Source organism: Cynocephalus volans, chromosome X, assembly GCF_027409185.1.
Source record: "Cynocephalus volans isolate mCynVol1 chromosome X, mCynVol1.pri, whole genome shotgun sequence".
NCBI classification, from domain to species: Eukaryota; Metazoa; Chordata; class Mammalia; order Dermoptera; family Cynocephalidae; genus Cynocephalus; species Cynocephalus volans.
The window spans coordinates 171,961,605-171,974,815 of NC_084478.1; the positions used below are offsets into that span (position 1 = coordinate 171,961,605).

At 52.0% G+C, this 13,211-nt stretch overlaps 2 protein-coding genes across 2 annotated transcripts in view; both read left to right on the top strand.

Annotated features, from left to right (window-relative positions):
- Positions 1 to 5,044, top strand: part of LOC134368594 (55 kDa erythrocyte membrane protein-like) — a 47,769-nt gene extending 42,725 nt beyond the window's left edge. The window contains 3 exon segments of the mRNA XM_063085021.1: positions 251 to 357; positions 1,770 to 1,944; positions 4,471 to 5,044. Of these exon segments, the coding sequence (XP_062941091.1) occupies positions 251 to 357; positions 1,770 to 1,944; positions 4,471 to 5,044 (856 nt within the window).
- Positions 5,045 to 5,707: 663 nt separating this feature from the next.
- On the top strand, positions 5,708 to 6,845 carry LOC134367237 (40-kDa huntingtin-associated protein-like). Its single transcript, XM_063083918.1, has one exon. It carries the CDS (start codon positions 5,708 to 5,710, stop codon positions 6,827 to 6,829), a length of 1,122 nt encoding a protein of 373 aa, XP_062939988.1. The 3' UTR covers positions 6,830 to 6,845.
- Positions 6,846 to 13,211: the final 6,366 nt, after the last annotated feature.

Below are 13,211 nucleotides of genomic sequence, written 5' to 3' on the forward strand. Positions count from 1 at the left end.
GGGTCTCAGAAAGGGTGAGACGGTGCAGAGGCCGCTGCTAGAGACACACAGAGAGACGGAGGAGGAGGACGGGCTCAAGGACAGCACGAGATGCTTTGGCCAGTGCAAAGGGAAGGAGCCAGTAGGTCTGGAGGTGTCCTGTGGCCAGGCCAGGGGGTCACCAAGTCATGTCACAGGGCAGGCAAACGAGCCTGGGGCTTTTCCAGCGAGGATCTGCTGACGCCCTGGTTGTCTTTTCCTCCCATCCCAGGAGAGTGGCAAGTGCGGCTCAGTCTGCCCCGAGCGAAGCCCCGAGCTTCAGCCCCTTTGGGAGGAAGAAGAAATGCAAAGACAAGTACCTGGCCAAGCACAGCTCAAGTAAGCCTCGCGAGCGCCCCGCTGCAGGCGGCCTCTACAGCCTTCCAGACTGTTCTGCATGCTCACAGCTTGCTCAGTACGTCAGCGCCCTCGGCATGACCTGGCTGCGGGCTCTGAGCAGCCCCAGAGAGCAGCATGTCCTCCTGAGAACGCACGCTGGCCTGGCAGGAGCCTGTGCAGACGTAGACGGGGCCAGATCATTGGTGGTGGGAGAGGGGAAGGGGCAAGGACACAAGCCAAGGCGAGGCCAGGTCACGGCCAACCTTGTCTGTCGTCCCTGGTGTTCAGATTTTCTACAGTACAGACGGTCCCCAAGTTATGATGGTTCGAGTTATCACTTTTCAACTCACGATGGGTTTATCGGGACGTTAACTCCATCTTAAGTCCAGGAGCATCTGTAGTGTCCGCAGAGCTGGTGAAGGGCTTTGAATAGGACATTAACGCGGTCAGCTTTTCTCTGTCTGGTAGCAGTGGAGGAAGAACAGCAGAAGAGGCACACTGACATGTCACGTGCTCGCAGCCAGCCAGGAAACGGTCACAGCAGTCCGTGACTTGTGGGGACTTGTGGGGAGAGCGGAGGGGTGCAGAGTCGGGATGACACCCAGGGTTCCGTGTGCAGCCGCTGGGTGGAGAGCAGCCCTGGTCCCTGAGATAAGAGACATTCTGGTCAGTACATACAGAGAGAGTGCTGGCCTGTCCCAGGGGGCGGGAATGGAAGGCACATCTGTGCTGGAGCCTAGAAAGGTTGGCTCAGGGAGGCAGAGAGTGTAGGGTCCAGACCACGAGGGAAGGAGTCAGAACCGGAAGAGCTGGCCCACAGGGCCGCGTCAGGGCTTCACGTGGAGGGTTCTGGGGAAACCAAATGCAGACCCACAGGAACGTGCCAGTCTGTGACACGGGGTCAGCTCACCCTGACGTCCTGTTCTGCGTCGTTCTGCATCAGCACCTCCTGCAGTCGCCCTGGACATTGTCCCAGCACGTCCTCTTCACTGGTCCCAGCCTGCACCATTCCCCACTAAGCTTAAATTCAGTTTCCCCACAGGAAAAACTGTGAGGCACGGAGTCGGGCTGGAACTGGGTTTGGTGAAGGGTCTCACTGCTTCCGTTCGTCCCCTGCAGTCTGTTACCTACTCAGTAGCCAGGGTTATCCTTTCCAGATCTACATGCGGTCGTGTCACACATCCCTTGCTCAAAGCTCGCTCCTGATACCGAAATTAAATACCATCCAAAGTCCTTCCTCCCCACCGACCTCCCCGCCGCATCTCCAGTCGCCCCCCTCCCTGCCTGTTGACCTGTGGCCCGGCTGATCAGGTTTCAGCTCCTTAACCCCGGTAGTGTTCCCACCTCACGACCTGGACCAGTGCTGTCCCCAGCCCTGGAAATGAACATTGCTTGCTTCTCTTTATCTCTAGTCTTTGACCAGTTGGATGTTGTTTCCTACGAGGAAGTTGTTCGACTCCCTGCGTTCAAGAGGAAGACCCTGGTGCTGATCGGTATCTTCTCATCGCCCCCTGCTGCTGTGCTAATTAAAGAGCACATTTCTGTCCTTATTTCCTGCCTGCATTCTGTACTGATCCCCCAGAAAAGGCAAGGAGGAAGAAAAGGGGTGAGGTCTCTCGGGTCCTCCATACGGAGCAGGTTAAATAATTTTTCAGGAACTCACGAGTACCCCGTCCGGGTCCACCTCACAAGGGAAACTGAACTTTACACATTTTTCTATTATTTAGCAATTTAGCAACTAATTATTTTAGGTTGGGTTTGGTGCTGACAGGTCCTAAACTGGCTTTTCACTTTTTTTTTTTTTTTTTTCTGGCGGCTGACCCGTATGGGGATCCAAACCCTCGACTTTGGTGTTAAGACACTGTGCTCCAACCAACAGAGCTAACTGGCTAGCCCCCTAAACTGGTGTTGCTCTTTGCCCATCCGTCTGGCTGGCAGCAGGGGTGTTCCAGTGATATGCTTTTTCGATCAAGCACATATGTTAGAGTACTTTGTTGGCACAGTGGGAGTCCCTGAAAAGCATTCTGAGCTGTTTAGTCATCCACATGGAAAGATGCTTAACATCATTAGCCATTTTGGAAATGCAAGTCAAAACCACCATGAGAGAGCACTTCACATCGAATAGGATGGCTGTTATATAAACACAACGAAGCAAACAGGAAACACGTTTTGTGGAGGTTTTGGAGAAACTAGGACCCTCATACGCTGCTCTTGGGAGTGTAAAAGGGTACAGCCGCTGTGGAAATCGATTTGGCGGTTCTTCCATAAGTGAAACATAGAATTAGCAGATGACCCAGCAGTTTGACCCCTAGATGTAGACCCCCCAAAATTGTAAACAGGTGTTGAAGCAAAAACTCCTACATGAATGTTCAGAGGTGCCCTATTCTCAATAGCCAAAAGGGGGAAACAACCCAAATGTCCATCAATGGACAAATATATAAACAAAATGTAGTATTGGGAGAGTGACATCAGAAAGTTGGTGGAATAGGAGGTCCCCAGCTATTGTCCCCCCCAACAAGAACAATGATTTGGCAGCTATCTACGGACAGAATTGCCTTTGTGGGAGCCTTGGGATCCAGGTAGGAGGCTGAGAAACCCCAGCGGAGCCCACGACTGAGGATGGCTGCTTTGATAAGGCAGGCCCACATCCTGGTGGCAGGCCTATAAGCCATGGTCCTAGCTGTGGACCCACAGCAGCCCTCCTCCCCGTGGACTCAGCCCCAGCCCTGCTTGAGTGTGGTCCTGAACCCAGCCCTATCTCCCCAGGTACCTTGCAGGAGCAACACTTGTCAGCACTCCCAGTAACAGGCCCACCTACTGTGGACAATAAAACAGCCCTGTGCATTGTCTCCAGCCCCACACTACTATGGTCTGGGGGCACTTCTGCCTGTCCAGGGAACTGCTGGGAGCCATGTCAGTCCATGCCCTTAGAAACAGGCCCACTGACTGTACCGAACTATGGAAGCAGCCCTGTGATTGTGATCCAGCTCAGGCCCACTCCATCACAGTCCACAGGCGGTCCTGTCCACTGAGGGACCCAGCAGGAACCAAACCCATTCACACCCCTGGTGACAGGCCCACTGTCTGAGGACCTAACTGCAGACCCAGAAGAGGTGTGTGCTCCTTCAAAAGCACAAACACTAATGCAAGGCTACATGGGTCACAAAGAATCAGGCAAACATGATAACACCAAAGGAAACTAATAAAGCTCCAGGAACCAACTCTAAAGAAATGGAGATACATGAAGAGCTTGACAAAGAATTCAAACTACTTGTTTAAACATGCTCAGTGAGCTACAAGAGAACACAGACAGACAACTAACAAAATCAGGAAAACAATACATAAACAAAATTAGAAGTTTAATAAAGAAATAAAAACTATAAGCTGAGGGCTTCAGCCACACCCCCTGACATCTGCATCCAGCCCAGCAATGACTGAGCTGCCTCTGGAAGCCCCCTGGTCTCCCGTGCCAGAATGAGGTGGGTGCCACAGGCCTCAACCATGACACCCCTTCCTACTCCTCCCACTTTCCATCTCCTCTTCCCCCAAACTGCTCTGCAACAACATCTTAGAATTAAAATAAACCTAACAGTATTAATAAATAAATAAATCCTAGCCGTGGGAGTCTAAGAGGGTAAAGGAGAAATTCCACCTCCCTATACAGTGGAAACCACTCAGCTCTTTATCAACTGTCAAGTGGATAAACAAAATGTGGTCCATCCATACAATGGAATATTATTCAGCCATGAAGAGGAACGAAGAACCGATTCCCACTACCACACGGACGCACCATCAGGAGAACTTTACCCTACGTGAAAGTGGCCACACACAAAAGGCCCCACGCTGGGTTCCATCCGAGGGAGATCTCCACGAGAGAGAGACCTCTATGGACAGAAAGCAGATTAGTGGTTGCCCAGAGCTATCATTGGGAGCGTGTGTGTGGGGATGGGGGACGACGACAACAGGGAGTGACCGCGTAATGGGTACAGGGGTTTCTCGGCGGGGTGGGGAACGTGCTTTGGAAGCAGAGGGTTGATGGCGAACGTCCTTGAGGCCACGGGTGGTACCCGTACCCCACCCCTTTACCTTTCCTGCGTGGCTCGGGTGCTACAGGCGGGAGCACTGCGGCACAGGCAGGGCCCAGAGGCGAGGGCGCGCGCGGGTTGCTCGCACCTTCCCTGGACGGCCATTTGGAGGCCCGCGCCCGCTCCCTCGGGGTCGGCTGCAGGGCAGTGGCGTCACCAGTGTGCGCCGCACGAGCCTGCTGCCGACCGATGAGGGGCCGGCGCGGTCACTAGGACAGGAGTGCGCGCATGTCGAGAGGCGTCCAGTCGGGCCAGACCCCCCGATCCGGAAATGTGGCGTCCAAGGCCCCGCGTGCCGAGCAGGAGGAGGAGCCGTTGAGGAACGTTCCAGCCCGAGCGGAGCTGACGCTCTCCGTGACCCACCTGGAGCGCCGCCTGCGCACGCCCACCTGCAGGAGGCCACTAGGCCCAGCGCCCGAGTTCGTGCGTGCAGGTACTCCTCGGTGACATCGGCGAGTCCCTGCCGGCCACGTTCGTGGAGCTGGCGGGAGACGAGGCCATCACCCCGGAGCAGCTGGAGGACGGGGCCGTGCACGACGACGCCCTGCTCGGCCGCTTCTTCATGGCTACAGCCGTCTCAGGTGGCCCCGGCCTGGGAGTAGCTGCTGACGCCTGCACCCGCCTCGCTTCCAGCCAGCCGGGCCAGCTCTGGTCCCTTTGCGTCGGAGGGTCTGTGGGACACGCGTCGTCGGAGGGACGGGCGAGGTCAGGGAGGGTCCAGAGCAGCAGTCTCTCCCGGGGACAGTGCGGGGCTGGCCCCGGGTGGGACGGCGGCATAGGAGGCTCCCCCACGGGTCCGTGCAAGTCCCCAGAGCGACGGCGTGTATTGGGGTGAGGCTCCAGGCCACGAATGCAGGGTCGCGGTCGCGGTCGGACGACTGTCCGGAGGGGCCGCGTGCACAGGGGGCCGGAGCCTCGGGTGGGGCGGCGGGGTTCGTGACGGCGACACGGGGGACCGACTGATGGGCGGGAGCCACGTAGCCGCACACGAGCGCGGAACTGGGGTCGCGAGCGCGCTCCCGAGAGCCGCTTCGGCCTCGTTGGGAGGGAGGGGCTGGGAGACGCCCCCTAGCAACCGGGATAGCAACGGTCACCTAGCAACCGGGACGCCCGGCTGGGCCCCGCCTCCGACACCGCCCTTTGCAAGTCGCCGCCTGTCCCCAGGGTGTCGCGCGCGGGGCTGGTGGCAGTCGGCCGGCGACACCGCCTCGTCCTCCAGCAGCGTCAGCGCGTCCGTCCGGAAGCGCTGGGGCGGAGCCACGGCCATGGCGGCGGCGGCGGGCGGCCTGGGCGGCGCGGCGGGCCCCGGGCCCGAGGCCGGCGACTTCCTGGCCCGGTACCGGCTGGTGTCGAACAAGCTGAGGAAGCGCTTCCTGCGGAAGCCGAACGTGGCGGAGGCCGGCGAGCAGTTCGCGCAGCTGGGTCGCGAGCTGCGCGCCCAGGACTGCCTGCCCTACGCGGCCTGGTGCCAGCTGGCGGTGGCGCGCTGCCAGCAGGCGCTGTTCCACGGGCCCGGGGAGGCGCTGGCCCTCGGCGAGGCCGCCCGCCTCTTCCTGCGGCAGGAGCGCGACGCGCGCCAGCGCCTGGCCGGCCCCGCCGCCTACGGGGAGCCGCTGCAGGCCGCCGCCAGCGCCCTGGGCGCCGCCGTGCGCCTGCACCTGGAGCTGGGCCAGCCGGCCGCCGCCGCCGCGCTCTGCCTCGAGCTGGCCGCCGCCCTGCGCGACCTGGGCCAGCCGGCCGCCGCCGCCGGCCACTTCCAGCGCGCCGCTCAGCTCCAGCTGCCGCAGCTGCCCCTGGCCGCGCTGCAGGCCCTCGGCGACGCCGCCTCCTGCCAGCTGCTGGCGCGCGACTACAGCGGCGCCTTGGCGGTCTTCACGCGCATGCAGCGCCTGGCGCGGGAGCACGGCAGCCACCCGGGCCCGCCGCCGCTGCCGGGGCCCCAGCCCGGCCCCGGCGCGGCCCCCGGCCTGGCCCTGCCGGCAGCGCCGCCCGCTCCGAGCGCGAGCGCCCACGCGGGCCCTGCGGCGCCCGCCTGTCCCGCCGCGCTGGGCGCCTTCGCGGACGTGCTGGCCCGCTGCGAGCTGTCCCGTGTGCTGCTGCTGCTGCTCCTGCAGCCACCGCCCGCCCGGCTGCTGCCGGAGCACGCCCGGACCCTGGAGACGTACTCCTGGGAGGCCTTCGACGGCCACGGGCAGGACGGCGGCGGGCAGCTCCCAGAGGAGCTCTTCCTGCTGCTCCAGTCCCTGGTGATGGCCACCCACGAGAAGGACACGGAAGCCATCAAGTCGCTGCAGGTGGCGCTGTGGCCGCTGCTGACTGCCGAGCAGAACCACCTCCTCCACCTCGTGCTGCACGAAACCATCTGCCCCTCGGGACAGGGCTTCTGATGAGTCACTTGGGCCAGGAGGCTCTTGCCTGTGCCCAGGTCTCACGGGGTCCGCCTTTGCGGTTGGAGACAGAAGAAGAGACATCAGGGATCCTGGGCCCACGCTTGATGTTCTTCCTGCTGCCACCGCAGGGACTGGTCACCGCAGTGGCGGTCACCTGCGTCCCGTGTGCTTATGCGAGGAAAGGCCACCGCGGCAGCGTGGAGTCGGAGCGGAGCGCGCACGAGGCTGGAAAGTGCCAGGCACAGATGAGAATCCCTGTCAGCTCCTTCCTCTCGACCCGCCTCCCACCCCATCGTTGTCTCGCAGCGACGATTTTCTCAGCTGTGCGATCTCATCGTGACTCTCATTGCTTAGCCCACTTCTGTGTCGTTGTGGTCACCAAGGCGCTCCTTTGCTTCCTGTGTGCCCTGAATATTCACGGAGTCGTTTCGTTCCTGGCCACCTTGTCGCTGCAGCGTCCTAACACTCTTGACTTGTACTGTAGAGTCACCTCGTCGGTAAAATGTGACTCCCTTTTCTACTCCTCAGGAGGCGACAGAAAGCAGAGGCGCACAGTTCCCTTTCAGCTCCGGAGTGTGTTCATGCGTGCGGACTGCACAGTGTCCCTGGCACACGGGACCTGCCGCCGGGCAGCGAATCTGCAGAGAGCACTGGGGACGCAGCCCGCTCTCACTCAGACCAAGGCCGTGCCAGTGTGTCCAGGGCAACAGGTCCCGTGCCACTGTGCCTGCATTGAAATCCGCAGTTCTGGTCCTAGCCCAAGGGGTATATGTCATCTGCGTCACAACCTCTGTCTGTAATGGGGATCTCGCTGCAACCTTGCCCTAACCCAAGCAGGTAAAACCGGAGCTGGCTCTTCGGTAGTGCGTGTCCTCATTCCCCAGAAGCAGGCCGGCGTTCCCTTTTAAAACACTGGGTTCCCAAGGCTTTGGGGTCCAAACGTGACGTGCAAACCAACTTAGCGGTTTTCTTCTTTCCCTACTTTTACGCTTTGGGGACTACTAACACGGACTCGTTAGAACGTAACCTCTTTCTCCAGCATTCAACGTTGGGGAAAATGCATCCTTGAGGCTGAAGTTGTACACAGTACTCATCTTTTGGGGTGAGATTTAAGGACACAGTTTGGGGGTACGTTTCTTTTTTTGTTTGTCTTGCCTTCTTTTGGGGTAGGGAGAGGTGTGCAGGATGGTCACTGGGGGTTAAGTGCCCCCCAAATGGGGGGAGCGGGACACCTAAATGGAAGTTATGGGAAATACAGGAGAGGCCCATTTGGGACAGATCCAGCCAGCATTCCTCTGCTCTCACTTCGCTGCCTGCTCAAACCAATTGCAAAAGTGGTAGGGATGCGTGATCCTTTGCTCTTTGGCTTCCCCCCACCACCACCGTATGCTCCTCTCAGCTCTCAACCCGGGCTGTAGGCCTGGCCTGCTGACTTCTTCTCTTATGACAAAAAAAAAAAAAGCTTAGGAGTTATGGAGCATGACTGGTGATACTGTTCGGGCAAGCCTCCTTCGGCCTCTGGCCTAAGTCTAAACTCCAGACACATACTGAACTACTTAAGGTTATCGGGATATCACATCTGCAACGTACTCTCAATGCATTCATAAAAGTACTATTATGTATTATATATCGAAATATAGATGGTGAGATGATATAAGGATGAACCAAACATGGTAAACATTTTTTTTTGTAATGGGGAACCTGGGTGAATTCTTTATTCTTCATTGTTTTCTGTATGTTTGAAATTATTTGAAAATACAAAGTTATAAAGCATTGTGGGAGCCTAGTTTTCGCAACTCTATGCAAATAAATTTGAAAATTAAATAAAATGAGAAGATGCCAGTCCTGAAATGCAGAAAGCAATAGGGTGGGTAAAGATATAATAGGAAAATGCAAACTACAATAAGTTGATACAGCTATATTAACATCAAACGCAATAGACATCAGGGCAAGAATGCTGACTGAAGATTAAAACGGTCGCTGCATAAGAATAAAAGGGTCAACATATCAGGATGATATAACATTTCTAAATCTTAGTCAAGTAACAACATAGCCCCAACATCTATGAATCAAAAATGTACAGGAATAAAGGAGGAATGTGAAAACCCAACATTATATTACCTCCTTCAGTAACGGATAGAAGAAGCAGTCATAAATTCAATAAACATATGGATGATTGGTTTAACACAATTAGCGTGTGTGTGTGTATATATATACATGCACACAGATATTATATAGAGAGAGAAGAAGAGAGAAGGAAGAGAGAAAGAAAAAGAAAGATTTAAAAAATTTATTCTATGTAATTGCCTCACAAAATTGTGGAGGCTTGGCAAGTCCAAATTCTTCAGGCTAGGACAGCAGGCTGGAGATCAGGAAATCGTTGCAGTGGCAGTCCAAACTCAGTTGTCTGGCAGAATTTCCTCTTCTTCCAGGGAGGTCACACTTTTTCTTTTTAGGCCTTCTACTGATTCTATCACGCCTACTCACATATGGATTGTAATCTGTTTTATTCAATGACTAGTGATTTAAATGTTAATCTTATCTAAAAAATTATCTTCACAGAGACATCTAGAATAATGTTTGGGTACTGTGGCTTAGCCAAGTCGACACATAAAAGTAGCCATCAGAAGTCTACCCTTTGTCTGGGCCGGCCCGTGGCTCACTCGGGTAAGTGTGGTTCGGATAACGCCAAGGCCACGGGTTCGGATCCCCATATAGGGAGGGCCGGTTCGCTCACTGGGTGAGCGTGGTGCTGACCACACCAAGTCAAGGGTTAAGATCCCCTTACCGGTCATCTTTTTAAAAAAAAAAGAAGTCTACCCTTTGTCAACTTGGCCCCCACACACATCTTAAATCATACTTAAATTCCAAATAAAGGTAATAACAAGGTTCTGCTTCAGTCTAGTGCTATAGGACTATCCTCTTACAAACTGAAGATGTTCTAGCACTTTCCCAGAAGAGGAAGCAAAGTCCTCGCGTAATGTTTACTCTTCTCCTTGATGTCCCTAACATAAGCACTAAGATGTAAAGTTAACAATACTGAAAAACTATGATATAAAGCCAATGATCTTTTTTTAAATTGAAATATAACTGATTATACATATTTATGGGGTACAGAGTTGACTATCGATACTTGTGTACAATATATGATGATCAAATCAGGATTAGCATACTCATCATTACAACACATATTCATTCTTTGCGTCCATTAACCAATTTCTCACGAAACCTTCTCCTCTTCCCCCTCTTCCTTCTCTCTTAGTACTGTTTTTGCAGTATTTCTTAGATTTGGTAAGTTGTGCTTTTATTTTCATTTGTTGCCAGGAATTTTTCGATTTCTTGCTTTATTTATTCTTTGACCTATTGGTCGTTCAGGAGCATGTTTTTTTTTTTTTAAAAGATGACCGGTAAGGGGATCTCAACCCTTGGCTTGGTGTTGTCAGCACCACACTCAGCCAGTGAGCAAACCGGCCATCCCTATATAGGATCCGAACCCGTGGCCTTGGTGTTATCAGCACCGCACTCTACCAAGTGAGCCACGGGCTGGCCCTGGGAGCATGTTGTTTAATTTACATGTATTTGTATAGTTTCCAATGTTTTGTTTGTTGTTAATTTCTAATTTTATTCTATTGTGATCTGAAAATATACTTGATATGACTTCAGTCTTTTTCAATTTGTTAAGATTTAATTTGAGGCCAAACACGTGGTCTCCCCTGGAGAATGATCCATGTATTGAGGAGATCCACGTATATTCTGACATTATTGGATGAAATGTTCTGTACGTGTTACACTTCAAAGAACTAGAAAAACAAGAACAATCCAGTCCCATGATTAGTAGATGGAAAGAAATAATAAAGACCAGGGCAGAACTAAATGAAATAGAGATCAAAAGAATGATGCAAATGATCAATGAAACAAAAAGTTGGGGTTTTTGAGAATATAAACAAAATAGATGTCATTGGCCAGACAAACTAAAAAAAGCAGACCAAAATAAAAATCTGAAATGAAAAAGGAGACATTACAACTGATATCATAGCAATACTAAGAATCATTAGACACTATTACGAACAACTGTAGGCCAACAAATTTGAAAACCTGGGGGAAATGGATAAATTTCTGGGCACATACAGACTACCAAGACTGAACCAAGAAGGCAGAGAGAACTTGAACAGATCAGCAACGAGCAATGAGATTGAAGCAGTAATCAGCAGTCTCCCGACAAAGAAAAGCCCCAGACCGGATGGCTTCACTGCTGAATTCTGCCAAACTTTTCGAGAAAAATTAACAAGAATTCTTCTCAAAGTTTTTCAGAAAATCAAAGCAGAGGATGTTCTTCCAAACTCCTTCTATGATGCCAGCATCAGCCTGTTACCAAAATTAGACAAGGACACAACAACAACAACAAAAAGTAAACTACAGGCCAGTATCGCTGATGAACATAGATGCAACAATTCTCAACAGAACACTAGCAAACCAAATTCAACAGCACATCAAAAAGATTACACAACATGATCAAGTGGGTTTCATCCCGGGATGCAAGGAAGGTTCAACATATGCAAGTCAATAAATGTGATACACCACATCAACCAATTAAGAGACAAAAAACATATGGTCATCTCAATAGATGCTAGAAAAGCTTTTGACAACATTGAACATCCCTTTATGATATAAGACCCAGAGCTTATATCATCTTGACTGGGAAGAAGTAGAAAGATTTTCATCTAAGAACAGGAAGAGGACATGGAAGCATACTCTCACCACTCCTATTTAACACGGTAGTGGAAGTTCTAGCCAGAGCAGTTGGGCAAGATAAAGGAATAAAGGGCACCAAGATTGGAAAGAGGAAGTCAAATTGTCCCTGTTTGCAGATAACATGATCTTACATATAGAAAAATGAAAGACCCCACCAAAAAAACTCTTACAGCTGATAAACAAATCCAGTAGAGTTTCAGAATATAAAATCAGTATACAAAAGTCAGTAGCGTTTCTATACACCAACAATGAACTAGCAGAAAAAGAAATCAAGAAAGCAAGCCCATTTATGGTAGCTACTGATAAGGACTGAATTGTGACCCCCAAGTTTTATGTATTAGTAGCTTGATCCCCATTGGAACTGCTGATGGTGGGAAATCTTATTATGGTAATTGAAAGGTGGGGCTTTGTATTAGTCCATTTCTGTTGCTTATAACAAAATACCTGGAACTGGGTGATTTATAAAGAAAACAAAATTTATTTGCTTACAGTTTCAGAGACTAGGAAGTCCAAAGTCCAGGCAACACGTCTGGTGATGGTCTTGGTGGTGGTGACTGTGACCCAGGGGTCTCACATTGCAAGATGGTGGAAGCAGAGAGAGGCCAACCTTCTCATTCGCTCTCCTTTTAGAGCCCTCCAAACCACTCCCCTGACCGCCATTATGAGTCCATTCACTACAGCATGGTCCTACAATCTGATCACCTCTTCAAGGCTCCACTTTTTAAATACCATAATAGGATTTTCCACCCTCTTAATAGTCACAGTGGGGGCCAAGTTTCTAACACATAAAACTTGGGGGACACGATTCTAACTTCACTGAGTTTGGGGGGCATTCAGTCTACTACAGGCCTTGAAGAGGTGATTAAGTTGATGGCTTAATGCTGGTCGTGGGTGTGGTTCTGGGGGCTTTAAAAGAAGTTTGCACAAGGAGCGCTCTCTCTCTCTCTCTCTCTCTCTCTCTCTCTCTCTCTCTCTCTCTCTCTCCCATTTGCCCTTTCCTGCCATGTGAGACCCCTGCATTGCTGTAAAGCCACCTCCAAGGAAGATTGTTACCAGATGTGTTTCCTGGACTTTGGGCTTCCCAGCCTCTGAAACTGTAAGCAATAAATTTTGTTTTCTTACAAATTACCCAGTTCCAGGTATTTTGTTAAAAGCAACGGAAACAGACTAATGCAGAAAATCGGTGCAAGAAGTGGGGTGTTGCTTATGACAAGTACTTGAAAATGTGGAAGTGACTTTGGAACTGGGTGTTGAGGAGAATTTGAAGGAGGAAGACAGAAAAAGCCTAGCTGCTGGTGAGAATTTAGAAAAAAAGAAAATCAGGGAAGGGTTGGAACTTCTTAGAGATTGTTAAGTGGTAGTGAGCAGAATGCTGGCAGAAATATGGACAGTAAAGACCATTCTGAGATGATCTCGGGTGTAAATGAGAAGGAACTCGTTGGAAACTGGGAAGATGATCACCCTTCCTAAGAACTGGGAAGGAACTTGGCTGTGTTTTGTCCATGCCCTTGGACTGTGCAGAAGTTGGAACTTAAGAGTTGTGAACCAGAGTATTTGGCAGAAGAAATTTCTAAGCAGAAAAACATTCAGGAAGCTGCATGGCAACTTGTAACAGCCTGCACTGAGT

Excerpts from the sequence above, each read along its gene's own strand:
- LOC134367237 (XM_063083918.1), top strand. The coding sequence starts at position 5,708 with ATGGCGGCGGCGGCGGGCGGCCTGGGCGGCGCGGCGGGCCCCGGGCCC.